At 37.6% G+C, this 21,240-nt stretch overlaps 5 protein-coding genes across 9 annotated transcripts; 3 read left to right on the top strand and 2 right to left on the bottom strand.

Moving 5' to 3' along the window:
* Nucleotides 1–520: 520 nt before the first annotated feature.
* On the bottom strand, nt 521–6,284 carry LOC119995030 (ubiquitin carboxyl-terminal hydrolase 4). Its single transcript, XM_038841388.1, has 6 exons — nt 5,957–6,284; nt 4,101–4,217; nt 3,345–3,443; nt 2,911–3,099; nt 2,174–2,355; nt 521–1,268 (listed from the first exon to the last, which is right to left on the bottom strand). Exons 1-6 carry the CDS (start codon nt 6,071–6,073, stop codon nt 863–865), a joined length of 1,110 nt encoding a protein of 369 aa, XP_038697316.1. The 5' UTR covers nt 6,074–6,284; the 3' UTR covers nt 521–862.
* Nucleotides 6,285–6,417: 133 nt separating this feature from the next.
* LOC119995031 (50S ribosomal protein L29, chloroplastic-like) lies at nt 6,418–8,623 on the top strand. The gene is made up of 2 exons (XM_038841389.1): nt 6,418–6,787; nt 8,247–8,623. The coding sequence occupies exons 1-2, from the start codon at nt 6,449–6,451 to the stop codon at nt 8,427–8,429; spliced, it is 522 nt and encodes a 173-aa protein (XP_038697317.1). The 5' UTR covers nt 6,418–6,448; the 3' UTR covers nt 8,430–8,623.
* A 463-nt stretch (nt 8,624–9,086) lies between these two features.
* LOC119987188 lies at nt 9,087–12,874 on the top strand. 5 transcript variants are annotated; one of them, XM_038832025.1, is made up of 6 exons: nt 10,018–10,319; nt 10,425–10,447; nt 11,440–11,681; nt 11,778–11,992; nt 12,078–12,368; nt 12,459–12,874. In XM_038832025.1, the coding sequence occupies exons 4-6, from the start codon at nt 11,987–11,989 to the stop codon at nt 12,621–12,623; spliced, it is 462 nt and encodes a 153-aa protein (XP_038687953.1). In that variant the 5' UTR covers nt 10,018–10,319; nt 10,425–10,447; nt 11,440–11,681; nt 11,778–11,986; the 3' UTR covers nt 12,624–12,874. The 5 variants fall into 5 exon arrangements, with proteins under 5 accessions (XP_038687947.1, XP_038687953.1, XP_038687930.1 ...); XM_038832036.1 differs by lacking the exon at nt 10,425–10,447 and having other exon boundaries at nt 10,178–10,319; nt 12,078–12,170; nt 12,267–12,368; nt 12,459–12,870; XM_038832019.1 differs by lacking the exons at nt 10,018–10,319; nt 10,425–10,447 and adding an exon at nt 9,087–9,193.
* A 1,206-nt stretch (nt 12,875–14,080) lies between these two features.
* Nucleotides 14,081–15,462, top strand: LOC119995476 (zinc finger protein STOP1 homolog). Its single transcript, XM_038841990.1, has one exon. The coding sequence runs from the start codon at nt 14,195–14,197 to the stop codon at nt 15,278–15,280; it is 1,086 nt and encodes a 361-aa protein (XP_038697918.1). The 5' UTR covers nt 14,081–14,194; the 3' UTR covers nt 15,281–15,462.
* A 1,714-nt stretch (nt 15,463–17,176) lies between these two features.
* On the bottom strand, nt 17,177–18,907 carry LOC119984126 (valine N-monooxygenase 1-like). The gene is made up of 2 exons (XM_038827936.1): nt 17,906–18,907; nt 17,177–17,806 (listed from the first exon to the last, which is right to left on the bottom strand). The coding sequence occupies exons 1-2, from the start codon at nt 18,905–18,907 to the stop codon at nt 17,177–17,179; spliced, it is 1,632 nt and encodes a 543-aa protein (XP_038683864.1).
* Nucleotides 18,908–21,240: the final 2,333 nt, after the last annotated feature.

Raw genomic sequence — 21,240 nt, 5'->3', positions numbered from 1 at the left:
ATATTAGGTTTTGAAAAAAAAAACTTAAAAGTTCATATTTTAAATCCAAAACATTTTTTTTTTGGATTATAAACCTTGGAACCTTAAAAACTAAAAATTAAGAAGCAAACACTAAAAATTAAAAAATAACAATTAAACCCTAGAAGTTACAATTAAACCCTAAATCCTAAACTTTGAAGACTGAACTCTAAACATTAATTCCTAATCTCTAATGTCATTTTTAAACCAACAAAAATTTGATTTAACATGATTTCTAGGAGGAATTGTAACTACAATTGTAACAAAAAATTGAAGCCCCTCCCAACACACCAACCTCCCTCGAGAACCAATTGAATGGTTGGTTGGCAACTTTCCACTATACTTCCTGCATGTTGGGCTGGGATGCCTCCATTCCCATCCCATCCTTATGATCTCTGGGCCTTCCCACTATGAGATTCCCAGTGCATCCCTAAACCCTAAAGCATAAGTCAAATGATAGATATCCCATCTTCAACAAAAAGATGTTACCACTCGGAATGAATAGAGGCACAAGACAGTCATATATATAACAGACGTCCGTAAACACTAAACAAGATGACCAGTTTCATTGCCAGTCACCATTTCCTGCAAACAACTGTAAAATGAGGACCGTTCTAAGCAATTATACAATGCCTTTTTCCCTCTTATTGTGAAGAAACAAAAGGTGGGTGTCCTCTGACCATTTGCTGTACATGGTAACCACCTAAGTATACATTTTCACAACCCATATCATCTCACCGATGATGAAAAAGGGGAAGAAAAAAATGATGAAAATAGGCAAAAAGTTAAAAAGTCAACTTCAAAATGATTAAAATGCCTACTCATAAAACCAATGACCATCTTCTCAACTCTTGTTGCTGGCACCAAGGCTCTCGTAGAACAAGATATACCCGTGATCCGTATTACTAGAATACTCCTGTGCCGACCCAAAAAATGTCTGTACGACTGACTCGTCAATTATCTCCACATTTTCGTCATCAAAAAACAACCAGTGATTGTGGCTTTTCACAAGGCTGACATAGTGCCCATGATTGGGACCACTGCCAACATGGACAACAACTGCAAACAAGGAATACTCAATATCTGCATCTTCCATGGTGTTGCTCAGCTTAAGCTCGAGTGGGAAGACAACCCGATAACATAGCTTCTTGTACCTGCCAAGCTGCTCAATATATTTAAATCGTTTCAGATGGATGACCAAAACGCGAGGAGGCTTCTTTATCTTCATCCTCTTCTGAGCTTCCTGCAAACTGTACATTGACAAAAGAACATGTTATTTGGCTATCAGACTATAATCAACTGAAGATGCCCTTAAGTTAGTTGTTGAATGCTGTATTTGTTGTCCCTGAAGGATAATTAGTAGACGACATCAATGAACATCTAAGCGATATAAATCGAAATACTAAATCCTGAAATACTCTCAGAACTTCATAATTCGAAATCAATAGCTGACATATAATCCAAACAGAATATTTGATCAATTATCACTAAGAATGTAATAAGACCACAGCAATTTTTTAGTTTAAGACACACAAGTCTTCTACGTTGCTATATGAGACAAACCAAGATCAAAGTCTCCAACCTTGTCCATAAAGTCTCATATGTTGTCCTCTGATAATATTGATTAACAAAGAAAGATTATGAAAGAAGTTTCAACCTAAGCCATAAGTTTCTCATATTCATCCTTCCATTAAAATAAATTTTTGCGAGTGCTAATGATATTCAATTAGTGGAGTGAATCTTTGATATTCATAAGATAAACCAAACCAATTCCTGACACCTTCCTATAATTGCAGGTTCAGCTGGGCAGCTTGCCAAAAACTAAGAGATGCTGCCACAATACGAGACCCCCAGCCAAACCAAGCTTAGGTTAGTCTATATCTCACCAGGCTTAGCTTGAAGAAAAATATGTCAAGAGCAGTTCAAAAAAAAGATTTCCAGCCTGATGTATTAGATCCTTCTTAGAGTGCCTTCTACAATTGCTTCTTGAATATCGTTTAGATATGGCATCAAGGAAATGAGACAACCCAGGCGAGAGTAAAGACAGCCAATCGTTTTCAGGAGGTGATGTTTTGTCTAAACTGTGAAAAGCGACAACCAACCAACAACATTTCAGGAAACAAATGCCAAATGAGAATGAATAAAAAGCACTTACCTACAGCATTTGTCACAGAAAAATTTATCCTCTGCGTTCAGTGTCTCTGTAGAGCTAAAATTTTTTAAACAGCTTGTTATTGAACTGTTCTGTTCAATATCCAGACTCAAGTCAAAGAAAGTTTCATCCCTTGCTGTCACCGTTTCACATCTCAAGCACCTTGTCTCATTGGTGAGTATTCCCTGACCCACATAACCATAAACAACAATGAGAAACCTGCTTAAATTAGAAAGGAAAGGAAAGAAAAGATAAGAAAAGGGTAACCTTGTTGTCACCATCGAACAAACAACAAAATTAATACAGAATGCAGAGGCATAAGCTACTGTATCTTACATTTAATGATCACCTTTTTTTGGCAGCTACATTTCATCGTCATTATCATTATTATAACTATTACTGCATCATTTTCATTTTGCCGGTGGAGTGGGAGGGGAGGGAGTGGGGGAATTTTCTGATGAGAAGAAAAGAGGGAAGTGAAAGTAAAGCATACGCATTGTAGTTACACTAATTCCCAGACTATCAATTCAACAGGCTGAGACGATATCAGTCAGGTTGACCCAAAATACAACTCATGAGCCATCTCATGGTCACACAACAACATACTTCTATAACAAATTCTTCATAGCCACACAAGATAAGTGTTGAAACCTCAAAGTTGAAGTATTATTTTGGCAAATGTAACCATATGTTAATGATAAGTGACATTGTGACAAAAATCAGACGGTATGTAAAATCACCTGAAAATTTTTGTGTACCCATGTAACCAGAGGCTCCTTTTGAACCCCGTTTGCCGGAGCAATTTTTGGTCCATTTGCAATCTTTTCAGGTGGAGATAAATTTTCCGGATTGTTCTTTGCAGCTTGGGCCTCTTTCTCCAATATGTCAACAAGTTCGTTCAATAAAAAGTTGAGAAATTCATGAGCATCCTACACAAAAGAAATAGATAGGCAAAGCATTAATCATCCTCACTCCCCCTACATAGAGAAAATACAAGGATAATTAGAGACAAAATGAACTTGCAGAAAAAACTTCACAAGCTTATAATGTGGCTTTGTTCGGATTATTAAAGATGCCTTCTCATTAAATATTCTGTTATCGCCATTCAAGCTTCTACAGCAAACCATTCGAAAATAAAAAATGTTTATGATCCTATAGAAAGATATAAACATACCTGATGCATATAGCTACGGAAAATTTCGTTTTGCTTCTTCAATCTCTGTACAAAACGTTTAGGAGCAATGACACCCGTTTTCTTCTTCTGTGAACTTATCTACACAGGAATACAATTTAAAGTTGTCACCGATCCTATGACTCTAAATGAAAAAGATGCAACAAACATGCTAAAAAGGATTAGCTATCTGTGCAAAGGAAAGAAAAACCTTAATTGCCATCCTTTTTTTTAAAAAAAAGGTAATGGAAGTGAGGAATGGAGCATTAAAGCACAAAAAAAGCCTCCTGCTTATACTGCATTACTTGCAAGAAAATTTAAAGCTAAAAGGAAAGTGGGGAAAAAATGGCATAAAAATTAGGATACTACTTTTGGCATTATTTATCAAGGGGAAAAATATCACAAGAAGTATGTCATCAAAAGTCACACATATGCCACAATTAAAAAAAGTACACAGAAATTAAAACAAAGTATCATACAATACTTAAAAACAAAAGATATATAGTGTGAACACAGAATTCATATCATAAAAAGAGTAGATGATCAAACAAAAGAGAAAAAAAAGGGGATCTAACAGCTTCACTGCAATCGAAATGAAACTTATGGAGCATAAGGGTTATAGGAACCAGTGGGTTAAAACCAATACAGAGCTGCAGAGAAGGAGATTCACCTATCATTAATTTTGATCGATCTAATCAAAGGTTTAAGAAAAGATAATCCATCAGCATTTCCAAAACCATATTACATATGGGGATATACCTGTGTAAATAAGTCTGCCAAGCATGTCAGAAGATTCTCTTCCGCATCCCCAATGTTCTTATTGGTTGCGTAATAGTCCAGTAACTGCTCGCGAAATGGAACACAAAAATAAAGCGCCTGCATAGAAAAGGATAAGAGAAAAATATAAGACAAAGATAGAGTACTTGAAGCTAAATTTTCAACAGAGTTAAAGAAAATACTTCTCCATTCACCGAAAATAGAAGGGAAACCTGATGAATGCATCTGAATATATTTTGGAAAGTTATAATCATTAAATTTTCAAGTGCTTTCTTAACCTATTCGCCTATGATTTATGAAATTATGTCAAGTATTGATGTGAACACAAATGGACTCAAAAAAAGAATCATCTTGACATTAATACAGACAGAGAAATATGAATATCATCGATGAAGTTGACGAATGAAAGAAACTATTAGTATGAAAATGTTGAAATTATTAGTAGGAAAAATGTTTACTATTCTTAACAAAACTTTTGAGAAAGATAAATAAATAATTTAGATAGAACAAACATCTAATTACCATAACAACTGCGTTGGACCAAATGCACTTTTTCAACAGCTTAGTACTCCAATTTTATGAACAGGAGCTTCAGGATTTTTATATGGTTAAGGCTCATTTAATGGTCCATTTATATTCTGCAAGTGCCGACTCGACCATCAGTCCCAACTCCCAACACCAACAAATACAGATTGAAGCTGACACTGATCCGTTACAAAAAGGCAATGAGGCTACAAGAAAATATAGTGAAACGGGGACCGCTCAGCTTGATTCAGCAAACACCAGAGCTAGTGTGCAACTGCAACAACGGAAACTAAACATACAGCAGCAAGCACACACTTGTATGGTCTCTTAACTTATTAGGTAATATGTAAGCTGGCGTCATTCTAAATGCAACACTTCCTACATTAGGAGAGGGTATTTCCTTTTCTGGCTGTTTGTGGGCAAGCAGGGATTTCAAACCACCGACGCCACGAGTCATAACCACAAGCTCAATCGCCTATATCAGGGCATGCCTGTGTAAGGCAGGGCCAAGGATCTCTGATTATGTGAAGGAGCCATGTGATTTTATCCTGACATCGGTTTGAAGGCTCAAGGCTCAATCCAAAAGATGACCAGCTTGACAGCATTTAGAGGAAGCCTCCTATTACTGGGCTTATGTTAAAAACTAGGGTAGCAGCAAAACTATCTAATGAACCAAAGTTCAAGACCTCTGATTCAAACCTGAAAATAGACTCCATCACATGATGAAAGAACTATATCTGAAGAAGAATACGTGATGGGAGTAAAAAAAAAGAAGTAAGTGGCATGAGCATGATGCTCATTGCTCAACCAACATTCTGTAGTAAAATTTTTCCCAATCCACAGATGAACATACAAAATGTAAAAAATCTTAGATGATCTGAATCAACGAATACTTCTCAGGATGCTTCAGAATTTCAGAAGCTGCCATTATCACGTATTACTGTAATTTTGAATTTCACATATTAAATTCAATATAGAGTCACAGACTTGAATCTAAGATAATAGTAAATTCCTCAAGGATGATCATTCACGGAAAAGTTCACGGCACCATCTAGATGGCAATTAGCTTGAATGAAAACTGAATGAACGGTCTCAATAATAAACTAAGACAACAAGGAAGAGGTAAATATCAAATCAATTGCAATAATAGAGGAAAAAAACTAATAGTCAACAAAACGAACAACAGATGAACACAGCACAAAGAAACCACGCAAAATGCACCAAATTTCACCGCTCGCAAAACGACCTCAAGAGCCATCCACACATCAAAATCCGACACATCAAAAAAGGATTAAATCTGATGCGAGCGGAACCTGCAATACGCTGTTGCAGTAACACGTGTTGCCAAAATTCTCGAGGCCAAAGTATCTCTCGCCCTCTGGAAACTGGTCGCCGAGAGCCTTCTCGAGTTTGGAGCCCGCAGCACCCATCACCGCATCGAAATTTCGTAACGCAGGCTTGACTCCGATCTCCCGTCTGATTCGAATCTTCCAAGCAATCTTTCGTCAAAGCCACTCGCTCTTCCTTTGAGGAGGAGATTTTTTCCCGTCTCGGAGTGAGAGAGACGTCGCGCTGATGGTTTCGTTTGAGAGAGACAGACAATATGAGGAAGACGAGAGCGAGTGATATATATTTGAAGAAAATAGTTCAACCTTATGACTTCACAGCGCTCCATTTTCCTCTGCTGACGCCACCATTTTGTTACTGTGGGTACTCAGCCTCACGTGCCAACACGTGTAAGGTATAGAGCACCTTATCCATCACAGCCGGACACAATTGAGCATAGAGAGGCACAGAGGGAAAAGATGTCGAGTCTCTCCATGGCTTCTCCAACGCCAGTCACGATTTCTCCAAAGACGCGGCTGTCTCCGATTCTCAAATCTTCTTTCTCCGGTATTAGAATCTGCCGCACCTGTTCCACTCGCGTGTTTCCCCAGCTGACGCAGTCGGGTCGGGGCCGCTCTGCGTCGTCAGTGGTCATGATGGCAAAGAGAGAAGAGGAAATGAAGGAAATCAGAGCCAAAACCACCGAAGAGATAAATGAAGAGGTGGTGGATCTTAAAGGCGAACTTTTCATGCTTCGGCTACAGAAATCCGTCCGCAACGAGTTCAAGTCCAGCGAATTTGGCCGAATGCGCAAAAGGGTATTGATTTGCTTATTCGTTTGACATTTTATTGTTTGACACTCGCTATTCTTTTCCTCGTTGAATGGGATTGGTTTAGTTTTGTTCTTGCAAATGGTCACTCATGGCAATGCTGTCTTTAGGTTTATATAAGTAGTTTCTAGGTGAATACTATGAACTTGTTGAAATTCCGAAGAGCATAGACTAACTGGATAGCTACTGAATGATGGGAATTTGTTGATTCTGAGGGGAAATTTTTAAAGATTTATCTGCTCTGTGGATTTTGATTGGGTTGGGGAGGGTGGGGTAGAGGACAAAGGGGTATTGCTCATTCACCTATAAGTTCCTCTCTCTCATTTTATCAAACACTGCCCTAGCATTTATTGGGCTGCGACAACTGCAATTTCAATGATGGAATTCTCAAGAAACCCATATGGCTTCTCATATGTTTCTTGGCAACCAATTGCGTAAGGTCCAATTTAGATGGACTTTGATTGGCAATGTTTGGAAGAGGCATCGATAAGTTATTTGGCTAGCACTGATACCCTCCTTGTCCATTTTCTTCCTAGAATTTGTGAGCTTCATGCTTCTATTGTGGGTATGGAAGAATTAAGCACATACAAAAAAACCATAATATGGTCCTAAATAAAGGAACAGTAGCACAACGAGCAATGGAGTTAATTGTATCTCTCCTTAAGAAACCAGAGGATTTTGAAGAATATAGTCAAATAGGGTTAGATACAGCTACATCTCCCCTCAGTTCTTGATGTTTACTGTCAAATCCTAGAATTTGATAGACTCTTCCTTCCATAAGGAATCCAGAGAGAAAATGGGAGGAATCCTTTGCAGGCAACGGCTTATGTGACAAGTGACAAGCCCGCGTTTGCTCAAGTCCCTTCTCTCTCAGATGCAACCTTCCTCACTCAAAACCAGTAAGAATTTTTTGAGAAATGGGCGAGGCATGATTAATTTTCTTGATGCATAATGTTTACCTTCTCTTTCAACTTTCCAGTCTACCTTTGTATACATCATCCTCTAGCAAAAGGTTATTTACTTGCTTTGTTGATGGCATAAGCTATTGTTACACCTTGATCATTATATGGAATGAAAGGGAGAGAGAGATAATGTTATTCTTACACCGTCATCATTATATGGAATGGAAGGGAGAGATGTAGAATGTCATTGTAGAAACATGTAATGGCATTAATATTATTGTTCGAATCAAAGTTCCATCCCTCTTTTGTGAAATGGCTGCTTGAATCCTCTGAGTTATACAGTCAAAGTTATATCATACAAAATCATCTTCTGCATTGATGTGCTAACTAAAGAGCCGTCTACAGTTTCATCAAGCTTTGATTCTCCTTGGTTTCTCTGTGCTACACTGCTACTAGTGAAATTAACGGCAGTTGTTGAGACATTGCTGCTAGTAGCCTCTGGTTTGAGTATTATGCTAATGGTTGTTCCTTTTTTGCAATATAAGGTTGCTCGCATGCTTACTGTTAGACGGGAAAGAGAACTTGAGGAGGGCATCGGTAAGAGGCAGTCAAGGAAGTTTGATCGACTCTGGAAGAAAAGCATTGTTGTAAGACCACCTCCATCATTGAAGAAGTTGCAAGAGGAAGAGGCAGCTGCAGAAGCCGCAGAAGCTGAGAAATCCACATAAGTGACTTTAAATGATTTCTCAACCAATATTGTTCAATCAGGAGCTCTTTCTATCCCTATAAAATCTCTGCTTCAGATCATTTTTGTGTATAATGATATATTGCTGGTAGGTTTATCTCATGTTTTAAGAATTCAGTGCGGATGGAATGTATGAATGCATCGTTGGCAAATGAAATAAATTTTGATTCTTAATCTCGACTCCCAGAAAAAGAACTTACAGTCTCCTTGATCATGGCTATTTGTAATAAGTAATAACTGGCCTTCTCTTTTGTTTTAAGAAAGAGGACCAAGACACTCGAGTTACTAATTAGAGTGATAAAGATAGTGCGTATCATCACCCTGGGACTAGGGTTCGAATCACCTCCCGGTTCAAAAAAAAAGAGAGAACGAGGATCCAGAATAACCTTTGAGGATAATATCTGAATTTATTCCTCCCCTTCTTCTTCGGAAATAAAATGGGCCTAAATTCAGTACTGGACCAATCCGGCCCATTTTTAACACATCGTGGGCCAAGCTGTTCCTAGTTCCTACGCTTCAAGGCCTCTTAATGCAGCGAACTGCCGCACACATCTGCCACTTCTTCTCAACCAAGGAGAGGGGTTGTTAATGGCGGCGACGGGAATCGCTGAATCGCAGTCTACGAGAATGAAGCTCTACTATCTTTCTGGCGCTTCTTGCAGCGCCAATTGGGGGGCGAGAACTTCTCTCGAGGTAGGATCTGTGATGTTTGTCATCTTAACCCGGCTTGTTCTTTTCCTCACTTCAGTTCAGTACAAAATTTTAATTGAGCAGTCTTTCATTTCTTCTGATAATAATGTGTTAGGAATCTACGTATCTCTTCATTTTCAGTTCAATTTATTCATCTGATTTCATTCAGTGAATATATCTTAGTTCTTGAATTCAAACGAGTGACCTTCGATCTCATATTTATAGGTGAACCTCGAGAATAAAAGATGATTCAGATGATTTTGGGACTCCTATGGGTTTACGCGAGAATTATTTCTACATTTGACACATTATCTTTTGATTGTGGTGGCGACTTGATAGTCTTCTGATTGAGTTCTTTTCTCTTTTCTTAAAGTGTGAATAATGGTTTTTCTTATTCATTATTATATGATGATACTTCCTTGATTGCAACCATGGTACTGTCTTTACTCTTTATAGTGTATTTCTCTATGTAATTGTTGTAGATGTAGCCATTACCTAATTTACTCTTCAACTAGCTATTATCACGTGGTTGAAAAAGGCTGGGGTACTTGCTATAATAACATTATAGCAGTACCTGGCTGTTTGTCTCATCACCATCCAAAGATGAATTCTACTTCAAAATTGTGTGTAGGGTACACTTATCATCATGTATTGGTCCATGAATATGTAAACAGCTGTTACTGATGTAAAATTGTTATAACATGCACCCTTGCCCGATTGGGGAGGCTGTCAATGACTTGGTTTAGACTTTACAATTAGGATCGAATTCTATTATACTGACATGAGTAGATTTGATTAGTATCCGAATCCAATTACTTGAGTTATTACCAAATAGAATATGGATAAACATTATATGTTATATGATCAATTCCTGTTTCGATTAGTTAATATTAGTGTGTGTGAATGTCATTGCACAAGTGATATATACAAAGTGGTAGTCTAATTAAAATGTTAGATTGATATGGACCGTAGATCTTGTACAAAATTTACGGTCAATATGCATTGCAAGTTTAACATATATATTAAGAACCCTAATCTACATTTCTCTTCACAACCCCCATTCTGAGTCCGCCGTCGTACTCTCTTGCTGTCTTATCTCTCACAATCTATCTACTCTGTCACTGGCTTCTTTTTGTCTCTTAACCAAACAAGCAATCTTTCGCCTTTAGGCCTCCTCCAGTTAGTGAGTATTTTTTTCCCTGTTGAATTTTGTGTTCTGTTTAGCAAATTGAAGCTTTTAGACATGGGAGACGATGGGATTTTTTGTGGTGTGTTAATGGATGATTAGTATCCTATTAGTACTGACTAAAGGTATGTAGCTAATGGTGTCTTACTGTTCGTATCGTTTTATTTTCCTTAAATTACAATAAATATTTGATATATAAGTTTTTCTTAATTATGTTTGCTATTGTTATGTTTAGATTTCATTGGTTGATAGAATTCAATTTTTCGATGCGAGTGATAAGTTGATATGGGTTCTTTATTTGGTTCAATCATTTATTTCTTGAAAAAGAGATGGTAAATCAATATTGAGTCCAACATATGTAATACAATGCAAGTTTATATGCTTAAATTCTTTGGTGCCCAAGATTTTCTGCACTAAATGATGCTAATGCGAAACGTATTTTTTTCCCTTGTTTGAATTGGTGATTCAGTGCTTGATGTTGCATATTTTACCATGTTGTTAATGCATGCAACACTTTTCCTGCTTAATCATGTGCTCCAAAGTCCAAATATAGAATAAAATCTCAATAAGAGGAGACAAATTTAGTCTATGGAAATGGGAGTAGAAATAAGATAGTAAAATGTAATAATAATATCCACCATCCTCCCTAAACTTTGCTGAAATACAGTCTTGTTGGTAAATATCAAGGTCACATACTAGTGAATTGTGATTTATGATAGAAATTGAATAAGCTTGTTGAGGACATGATTAAGTCATCTTCTTATGGCAAGAACAACACGGGACGTCTCGGGGTCTCCAGAACATACATTGAGTGTGTATGTGGTGGTTAATAGATTTATAAATACTTTTACGTTTGATGTTGTATCCTGTAATTTTAAATGAATAGATAATTAAGTGTGGCCAAACAAAATTTTCCAAGTCCACTGTAGCCTTAACAAAATTGTAATTACATAGAAGGTTTATAAATATTGTCAGTGTCTTAAATTTAACACAAGTGACCATTATAAACGTTGAAGATACTACTAAACAACAGTGGTTGTTTGTGGAGATATGGGAAGAACAATGAATGAGCATTTTGACATTCATTTGTTTTTTTTTTTCCTCTTATTTGATGCAGGTATCGCTAAGGTTAGGGAGGCTTGTGGAAGGACACAGGGGAAAATGCTAGCTAGCCTTCCGGCGGGAGTTAAGTTGACCGTAGAGTTTGATGACCATCACAGACCAATTGGACGTCACATGTCCCACTATGCCACCATGCAAGGACTTGTTATTCGCAACAAGGAATTCACTCCACTTGGCTATAAATCTTGGCTTGAACTGCCAGGCGAGAATAAGAACAAAATGGTGCAGGAGGTTCTAGTAAGTGCCAACTTTTACTATGTTTATTATTATTATTATTATTATTTTGGTTTTGTTGCTTCGCTAATGTGTATGTATATATATGCTATTTGTTAGAAAAAATTTGAAATTGGGGATGTAGAGTTGAGGGTCAAGTACTGGTAAAGTCTCTCGGAAAGAAGTGGAAAGAATATCGATGTGAACTGAAAAAGGCATATGATATACGCTTTATTGATGCGGTTCATGCGGAGAAACTTCAGAACCTACTTAAAGGGGTTTCTGAGTCTGATTGGCTATGGCTGGTGGATCACTGGGGTGGACTGGCCATGAAGGTATGACTAACTTTTTCAGTTCAATTATTCAAAATAATTGAGTTTAAAATTATACTTGTTAATTAGTCTTGTTTATTGAATATAGGAACTCTCTAGGCGGAACAAGCAAAGAAGAGCGCAGCAGACAATGCTTCACTGCACAGGCAGAAGATCCTTTGCTCAGATTTCTGATAAGAAAGTGATACATTTTTTTCATATTCATGTTAATTTGTATATTTTATTTCTTCATAATTGCATGATTTCAATTTTCATTAATTTCCTTTCCACAAACCAGGAGAGGAGTACTGGGGTTGAACCAAGTAGGCTTGATGTCTTTGACGTGGCATACAGAAGATCAGATGGGACATTCTCGGATCCTGTGGCTGAGCAGAAAGGCGTATGTGTTTTAGAGTGTCTCATTGCTTCTGTTCTATGTAATTATTGTTTTAACTTTTTTTGGAATTAATCTGTTATTAATTAAATTCAGGAGGAGATCAGCAGATTAAGGAGGGAGAGGGAGCAGGGTCTAAATTCCTACTCCGAAGAAGATATGTTTAGGCTAGTTTTTGGAAGAGAAAGGGATGGGAGAGTCCGCTGCATCGGATATGTACTTACTCCGACTGTTGTGTTTGGAAGGCAAAGGGCGGTCTGAAGTGAACTTTGAGGACTGAGGCTTCCCTGAACACAAAGAAGAAGTAAGAAAAGACCCGAAAACAGAAGTGATGAAAAATAGGGGGGACTGATTTATTTGCCTTTTTAAGTTGAATGGTTTTTTCCTCTTCCATTTGGACCCTTTTTTTGTTATATTTTATGGGTCACAAACTCTTGTGAAACCAACAGAAAGCCCAAACCAGACTGGGCTTATTTTCGTAGTAAGTCCAGCCCAAGACTTGAAAGTTTTAATATAAGATTTATCATGATAGAAATTAGGGGTGACAAAATTTTGTCTGGTCCGAATAACTGGATTTCTCGTTAATTCAAATTTGGACATAAATTATATGTCCAAAATTTGGGTTCAAAAAAAGAAATTTTGTCCAGTTTAAAATTTGGTTCAGGTTCTAACACACTAGTTTACTTGTTTACACCTTAACTAGTTTGTTGTCCGATTTATTTATTCAATTAAAATCAATATGGGTTTGATCAATTAGATACGTTTGAAATTCAATTCGGATTAGAGTTCGAACATGCAAATATTCCGTAAACAAACGATGTTGTTTGACTTGGAATTATCTCGAAACCTTCTTTTTTTTTTTCCATTTCTAGAAATAGTTCATTAAAGGGGTTGGTTCTAGAGTCCAAGAGAGGAAGATACGCAGAGGATTGTTTTGACTTGAATAAAAAATTCATTCGTACTCAGATTATGAACGTCATAATAAGACTTTCAAAGCACAGCCAAAGCCAATGACATCAAATTGTCTGAATTCAATTAACAAGAGCCATGTTAGACCAGCTGGAGACATCCCTGTAATCCATATATTCCAACGAATTTTTCGTTAGCTGTATTCTTGACTTGGCGTTATTACAAGTATTCTATTAGAGTGGGAGACGAAACATCCTATAAAGCAGCCAAATGTATTGGATTAAGAAGCTTCTGAATTTGCTTTCTACTGGAGGTAATATTCTTATGCGCAGGTTTTGAGTTTTGTTCAAACTTACCCAGTTATCAAGTGAGAAATTTATGTACACATAACCACAAGTTGAGTTTTACCCTAATTTACTGAGTTTTGGTTTAACTTACTCAATCATTGAAACTTTTGTACAGACGGCTAGGATTTAAACTCACAAAAATGTTCAAATAACAAATTTATATGACATTATTCTCAAATATTATAAAAAACAACAACTGCAAAGCAGCCAAACAAATTAAATTAAGACTACTCCAAAATTGGATTTCCACTACTTTTTCTTCTAATGAGTTGACTGGGGAAGGTAATATTTGGATCCAAGACCAAATCCATTTTTTGGATCAAGTAGCGAACGGTTGATGTTACTCCGTGGCCCACATCTGAATTTGTGGTCAACTGGAACCTCATTCAACGGTCGAGATTTCTTGTATCTTATGCCACGTATGCATGAGCCACATGTCAATAAAATAAGCATTTTTCTTAGTCGACGAAAGTCGATCCGAACAAAAGAGGCGCAGAGTTATGAATCAGCTTGGTCACTACTTCCAGAATCAAAGACCTACTACTCTCTACCGAAGACTAAAATCCCACAAAAACGATGTTAAACTCCGATAGTTCACCGGCGTATTCTACTGCCGGAACTTCTCCCCGGAAGCATCCGGTAACGGACCGCCGTCTGCCCCTCCTTAACCTCTCCACGGTCCGCGCGAGAATGGATTCGCTGCAATGCTTTCTGTCGGAATCGGTCAACAGCAACACGATCGTCGGCAAGGATCAGATGGATATGGTCTCCTTCGAGATCTTTTCCGCCATCCAACAGATCATCGTCAACGGTGCCGCTCTTCTCGAGAGCTCCCAGTTCTCGGATGTCGAAACCCCTAATTTGTCTGATTCGAAAACAGCGGAGAGAAAGACTCAGCATTTGAATCCGGATCCTGAAGAATTGAAGCAAGGGTCGGACTATTTGAAGATGAAAGAAGCAGTAATCGATGATTACGGTGACGATTGTGAGATTTTGGAGATGGACGCGGTGGAGCTGCTGGCGGAACACACACATTTTTGCGAGATATGTGGGAAAGGGTTCAAACGCGATGCGAATCTACGGATGCATATGCGGGCCCACGGGAACCAGTTCAAGACTCCAGAGGCCCTCGCAAAGCCCACGATCTCCGTGACGACGGAATTGGTGACGGGGCGGAAGACCCGGTTCTCGTGCCCGTTTGATGGGTGCAGCAGAAACAAGAAGCATTCGAAGTTCCGGCCCCTGAAGTCGGTGATATGCGTGAGGAACCATTTCAAGAGGAGCCATTGCCCCAAGATGTACTCCTGCAACCGTTGCAACAAGAAGAGTTTCTCTGTGTTGGCGGATCTGAAGAGCCACTTGAAGCATTGTGGGGAGTCCAAGTGGAAATGTTCCTGCGGGACTACTTTTTCGAGGAAGGATAAGTTGTTTGGTCACATGGCATTGTTTGAGGGTCATATGCCGGCGGTGGTTGATGAGGATCAGAAGGGGAAGAGCGATGTGGTTCCAATGGAGGAGGAAGGAGGAATTGTGAAGGGAATGGGAATGGGGATGGATTATGAGGATAATGAGATATTTGATGGATTGTTTGATGGGATTGGTTCGATTGAGGGGTATAGTTTGCAGGATGTGCTTGGGTACTGGAATGGAGGGGTTTTGTGACCTGGTTTGTTTCGTTTCCTTCATGTCGATATGCTTGTTGTTTTGAGCTATATATATGGTTTCTTTGTAATAATAGAATTCTGATCCTCTGATAGAATTTTAGTCTTATTCATTTGATAGTTGCTCCATGTTTTCTTACTTTCAATAAAGACAGGATCTTGTTTTGTTTTGCAAGACCAAAATCTCTTTTGTTGATTGTCAATTTTACATTCGACATTTTCAGTTTTTTGATTGGAATTTGCTACTTAAGTTGCAATACTAGTGTTTCCTCACCTCCTCCTTTTGTTGAGATGACTGTAACAGTGTGGAGTTTCCATTGAGAAAACCTTGTCTGGTTCTGGTTTTTGGTATTAGAAATAGCTCTAGTTGATCCCAAGCTCAGTTGCTATATATCAGAAGTAAACATTGCTCTAAAAAGCCTAATGGGAGGGAAGGTGTTGGGGCGGAACACATTGGTATTTTGGATCTTGACTTCTCCATCTTTACGAGCTCATGGGTTCTAGTGGGGGCATGGGTTCTAGTGGGGAAGCGGAAACATTTTCTTAAATAAATACACACCACCTGAATGTTGGGTTCCAGCACATACGTTGACAATCCCTATTCCGACCCAACAAAAGGGAAAGTGGATGGAAGAAGATAAAAGGTTAGGTTAATTGAGTGGGTATAGTTTCGAGACCTAGCAAAGAGCAATTGCTGCACACACATAAGTGCAGGTGCATGCATTTGCACTCTTGCTTTTTCTAGAACGTCGTGGTAACAGCAATTGGTGCAAGAGCCATTATTAAACAGCCTTAAAGCAGAGTCTGCCTCATGGTCCCCTAACCTAACACTCTTCAATCAGTAAGGCAAAAAAAAGTTAAACAATCCGGATCCGGTCCGGCGGGCCGAATTTTATCAGCTTAACTGCTACGACATTTCCTCAAAATCCCCAACTCCTCCTCACAATATTCTCGGGTCGCGTAATGAATTTTCCCGGGTCGCGCAATGAGTCGCAACTGGATTTGGGGCTCCACAAACGGTAAACCCCATTCTTCCTTTCAAGAGTTGATACATAAAGAAGAGTATTTAGAGCATCCACAGTGATGCTTGAAATATCAAGCACTTCAAAATTATTCTTTCTCTCCTCCTTTATCCTACGTGGCACAATTTAATTGGATGATTAAATCTCACAATATACACTATTCATCAACACTTCATACATTCCAACACTTCATACTCACTTTCTCTATTTTCTCTCTCTTCCTTTTTATCATCTTTTTCTTCCTTTTCATATCTCTCTCTTCCTTTTCATCTTCTCTTTCTTCCTTTTTATCATCTCTCTCTTCCTTTTCATCTTCTCTTTCTTCCTTTTTATCATCTCTCTCTTCCTTTTCATCACCTCTTTCTTCCTTTTTATCATCTCTCTCTTCACTATTCATCAACTATATACATACTCAAACTCTCAAGTATCATTTTTCCACAACTAAATTTTCAAGCGTCATTTTTCACCCATTGTGTGCATGTAGCGCTATACTTATCAAAAAAGTAACATTTCAAGTACTTAAAATACACTCCATTATATCCATTGTGAACATCTAGCACTTAACTTATCAAGAAAGTATCATATCAAATACTTCAAAATCATCCCATTGTGGATGCTCTTACACACTTATTTCAAACAAATTTGAAATATTCCTATTTAAGTTTTTATTATTTTGGTTGCAAGAAATAAAATAAAATAAAGGGTCTCATAATTTCTCAGTAATTCATTGACAACAACCATGAAAGAATATTACATATCCTTTTCAAGGTGATAAAATCAACAGTACTACAGATTTTATTATCCTATAATAACTTTCAAAAGGGATTTGCTAGCTAGCTCGTAGAGACACATATGTATAGCTTGGAAATGATTAATTAGTTGGATGTAGGGTATAGATGCGGAGCCAAACGAGGCTTAGCAGAAGCAGTGAGTGGATTAATCAGGAAAAGCTCGTCCTCAGCCTCGCTAAGATCAATCTCAGTCGCACCACTAGGTGGTGTCCAATCAAAACACTGAAGAAGCCTCGCTAAAAGCATAGTAGTCATACAAGTTCCAAGAAGAGATGCAATGCAACCTCGTCTTCCAGTACTAAATGAGATAAACCTTAAATCATGCTCTGTCAGCATCACGTCTTGTCCGTTCATGTGCCGTTCTGGGTCATACTTTAGTGGGTTCTTCCAGGTCTTCGGATTTCGACCTAGCCCATATCGACTGAGTATTGCATGACTTCCTTTTGGGATAAAGTAACCGGCGACAATGGTGTCTTGCATTGTCACGTGTGGCAGGTTGAATGGTGCGATTGGGTGGAGCCTGAATGACTCCCTTGCACATGCCTTAACGTAATTGAGTTTTGCTATGTCGGATTCTTGCACAAGCCTATCTTTTCCAACCACCATATCTATTTCTTCAATTGCCTTTTTGAGCAGTTCAGGTTGATTAATCAGCTCCGCCATCGCCCATTCAATAGCATTTGATGGATTATCAACCGCTGCCATCATGATCTCCTGCATTGATAATTAAGGACAAGAAAATTACTCTTTTCATCATAATAAAAATATATAATAATAATAATACAAATTCATGCATGCATGAAAATAACTTACAGCTGCTTGATTCTTGATCTCATCTAGAGTGAGCAATGGTTTGCCATCATTATCTTTGAGAGTGATAAGAACATCAAGAAGGTCCTCCATCTGCTTGCGTTGACCATTTCTCCATTCGCCATATCTCTCATCGATTATAGGATTTTGATAATCCCTAATTGTCTCATTAGCATCCTTCGCTATCTTCTCTTGTCCATCAAGATTCAATCCTCGCAGAAAAGGCACGTAATCAGATATACAAAATGAGTAGACATATTTAAGTGCCGTAAAAATTGCCTCAACATGCTTAATCTCGTCAGGACCAGGCCCTCCATCCTCCACTGGCTCCCCAAAATATCTCCTATTAAACATCAGCTTCCTTATCACATTGCCACAGTAATGTTGTGCTGCAATTCTTACGTTAACATCTTTGTTGTTCTTGTATTGGTTATGGACATAGAACACAAGATTGTCACTCTCTTCAGCTCTTTTATCATGAAGCCACTTGTGCCTTGCAGGACAAATAATCTCAGACACCAAGATTTTCCTCATTTTTTTCCATTGCTCATTGTAAGGCACAACGACTGTCGTCATGTATCCACCACTTATTGCATCTGCTGACACTGAAAGTGGCCGGTCGGCGAAGTGTGCATCATGTTTCTTAAGCATTTCCTGGGGGATTTCTGGACAAAGAACAGGGATGATGTTGGTGTTTGCAAGACGAATGCAAGCGATGTCAGTGTTCATTTCCTTCATCATTTGGTGTATCCATCGAAATGTGGGCTTGAAACGGAGAGTTTCGGGGATGTTGCCTAGAATAGGCCATGGCGTTGGTCCTGGAGGAAGTGGAAGGCCCTTGTTAACCTTCTTGAGTGTTGAAGACCTTCGTTTGAGTTTCAAAAAGCCAATAATGGAGACAAGGAATGCGATTATTAGGGTTTTGATGTTGCTGTTGATAATGGTGTTTGTGGTGGCGGAGGAAAGGAAGCTAAGAGAAGCTGCGGTTGTGATGTTAGTAGACATCTTGTTTTGCCTCAAACGAAGTCAGTCTACGAATAGTAAGTTGCTCAACAAGCTTGTATGTCCAGGTATATATAGGGTTTGTTCAGGTTGCTTAAAAATATTTCTTTTCATGGCCACACTTAATGATAGTAACATGTGTTGAAATCATGACTTATTTTCTTTGAAGATGATGTGTGATTTACTTTCCTATTAATCTTGATATGGAATTAAAATGCAATTTACAGTGACTACTGCAACTGCTGTTGGGCTTGAACTAGTAGATGATCTAAACTTAGAAATGGTCATCAATGAGGGGCATTCACTTCTGTTCCAAAATCAGTACAATAATAAGATTTTTTGAACCTGCCGGTGCAATAATTACTTGATTTCAGTATGTTAATAGTAAACAAGAACATGCAGTTGGGCATTCCTCTACTTCTGTTTCTTGACAAGAGGAAAATAATAAGTGAACAAATTTTTAACAAGAAAAAGTGTATACGTTAATCCAAAAATAGTGAAGAAAGAAATTAAAGAAGAAAACAAAATAATACTATTGTCTTCTTCCCCCTTTTAGTTTAATATGTTTTCCTTATCAGACTACCAACAAAAATGACCATTTGTACATATTACTCTGCGTTCTCATCAGTGGTTTACTCATCAAACCAACCAACCATTATTGACTTCATATTGAGCTGTAATTAGGGTAAAAAAAAACAATTTGAATGGGTTAGATTGTATATTTCACAATATTCAACCACTGTGCTCTAATTAATTTCTTGACTAAATACAGAGAGTAAAGTAACAGTTGTATGCTTCGTTTAAATATTTCCCTTCGAGAGTTTGATACATAAAGAAGAGCTTTTATACACTTAAATCAAACAAATTTTACCTTACTAAAATTTTTTGAATGGGTAAGATTGTATATTTCCCATTACAGAACAACTGTCTTCTAATTAATTTATTGATTAAATATAGAGCAAGTAAAGTAGCAGTGGTATGCTTTGTTTAAATATTTCCTTTCAAGAGTAAGATACACATAAAGAAGAGTATGTATACACTATGAATTCTCCTATGCGCACTTAAAATAGACACAATTTTTTAAAGGTGTGGATGAGTTAAATGACAAGTGGGGTCCACTGCTTTGGGTCCCACTTATTTCAAATCGATAGTGAAAATAAAGGTGTATATTTCAAGTACGCATAGGAGAATTCTTCAATCAAACAAATTTTAAATATTCCTATTAATGAGTAGTTTCATAGGTTTATTGTTATGACGTCACGTTGGTTGGTTGAACATAACTATTTAGTACTGTACCAACGAGAGGTGGTTTGGTTGACAATCGACTGAATTAGGCATATTGTGTGCCCCATGTTGGATTCCAATGAGAAACAAATTTCTCAATAGTATTTCAAAAAACTATTCACTGGAAATTGATATGGTTGATTTTTATGTTCATGGTTTTTATATTCATGTTTAATTGAGTGTCATATATTCTTTCAATTTTTCTTTCTCATTAGGTTTATTTAATAGTGAATAATATTACTTAATCAAACTTATTTTTAAGTTTTTATTATTTTGGTTGTAAATAAAATAAATGTGGACTCTCATAATTTCTCAGTAATTTAGTGATAACCACCATTAAAGAATAATACATATCGTTCAGGTGATAAGATCAACACTACTGATTCTATTTCCTATAATTTTCAAAAGGGTCTTGCTAGTTTCGCACACAAACACACATATATATAGTTTGCAAATGATTGATTAATTAGTTGGATGTAGGTAGGGGTGAAAATTGACCGGGCTATCCGCAGGCAACTTGAGGGCGGCCCTCTTCAAGCCCAGCTCAAGCTAGTTATGTTCATATGACAAAGAGGCCGAGCAAGGGCCTTTTTCTAAGCTTGTTTAACATAAGGGGGCAAGCCTGAGCTTGAAGAAGTCCGACTCGTAGGCCTTCTTAGGATCTACATATAATATATGTATATGTGTGTGTATATATGTATCATGTATGTATGTAAATGCATGTAAGTCCCATACAATTAAGATGAATTATTGAGATCCCATTGAGTTGGGATCTCTAACATTTTTGTATAGGGTGTGGTTAGGTTGCTTCAAAAATAGTTTTTCACTTGTGAATAAAAAAAAATTAAAATGATTAAATTGTATTCTTTTTGGTGGCCAGCATGGTAGACACGTATACAAATGCATGCATGAATGGATACATCATACACGAATGGCACGTAACTCGTTTATTGTATCATGACAAATTAAACACGTAAGCTTTTTAAAAGCTTTAAAGTGTTTTTTTTATTTTTTTTTTGCATGGAAATCTTTAAAGTTAAAAGCATGCCCGG

The sequence above is a fragment of the Tripterygium wilfordii genome, chromosome 3, assembly GCF_013401445.1.
Source record: "Tripterygium wilfordii isolate XIE 37 chromosome 3, ASM1340144v1, whole genome shotgun sequence".
Classification (NCBI taxonomy): Eukaryota; Viridiplantae; Streptophyta; class Magnoliopsida; order Celastrales; family Celastraceae; genus Tripterygium; species Tripterygium wilfordii.
This window is presented reverse-complemented; position numbering and strand designations above follow the sequence as displayed.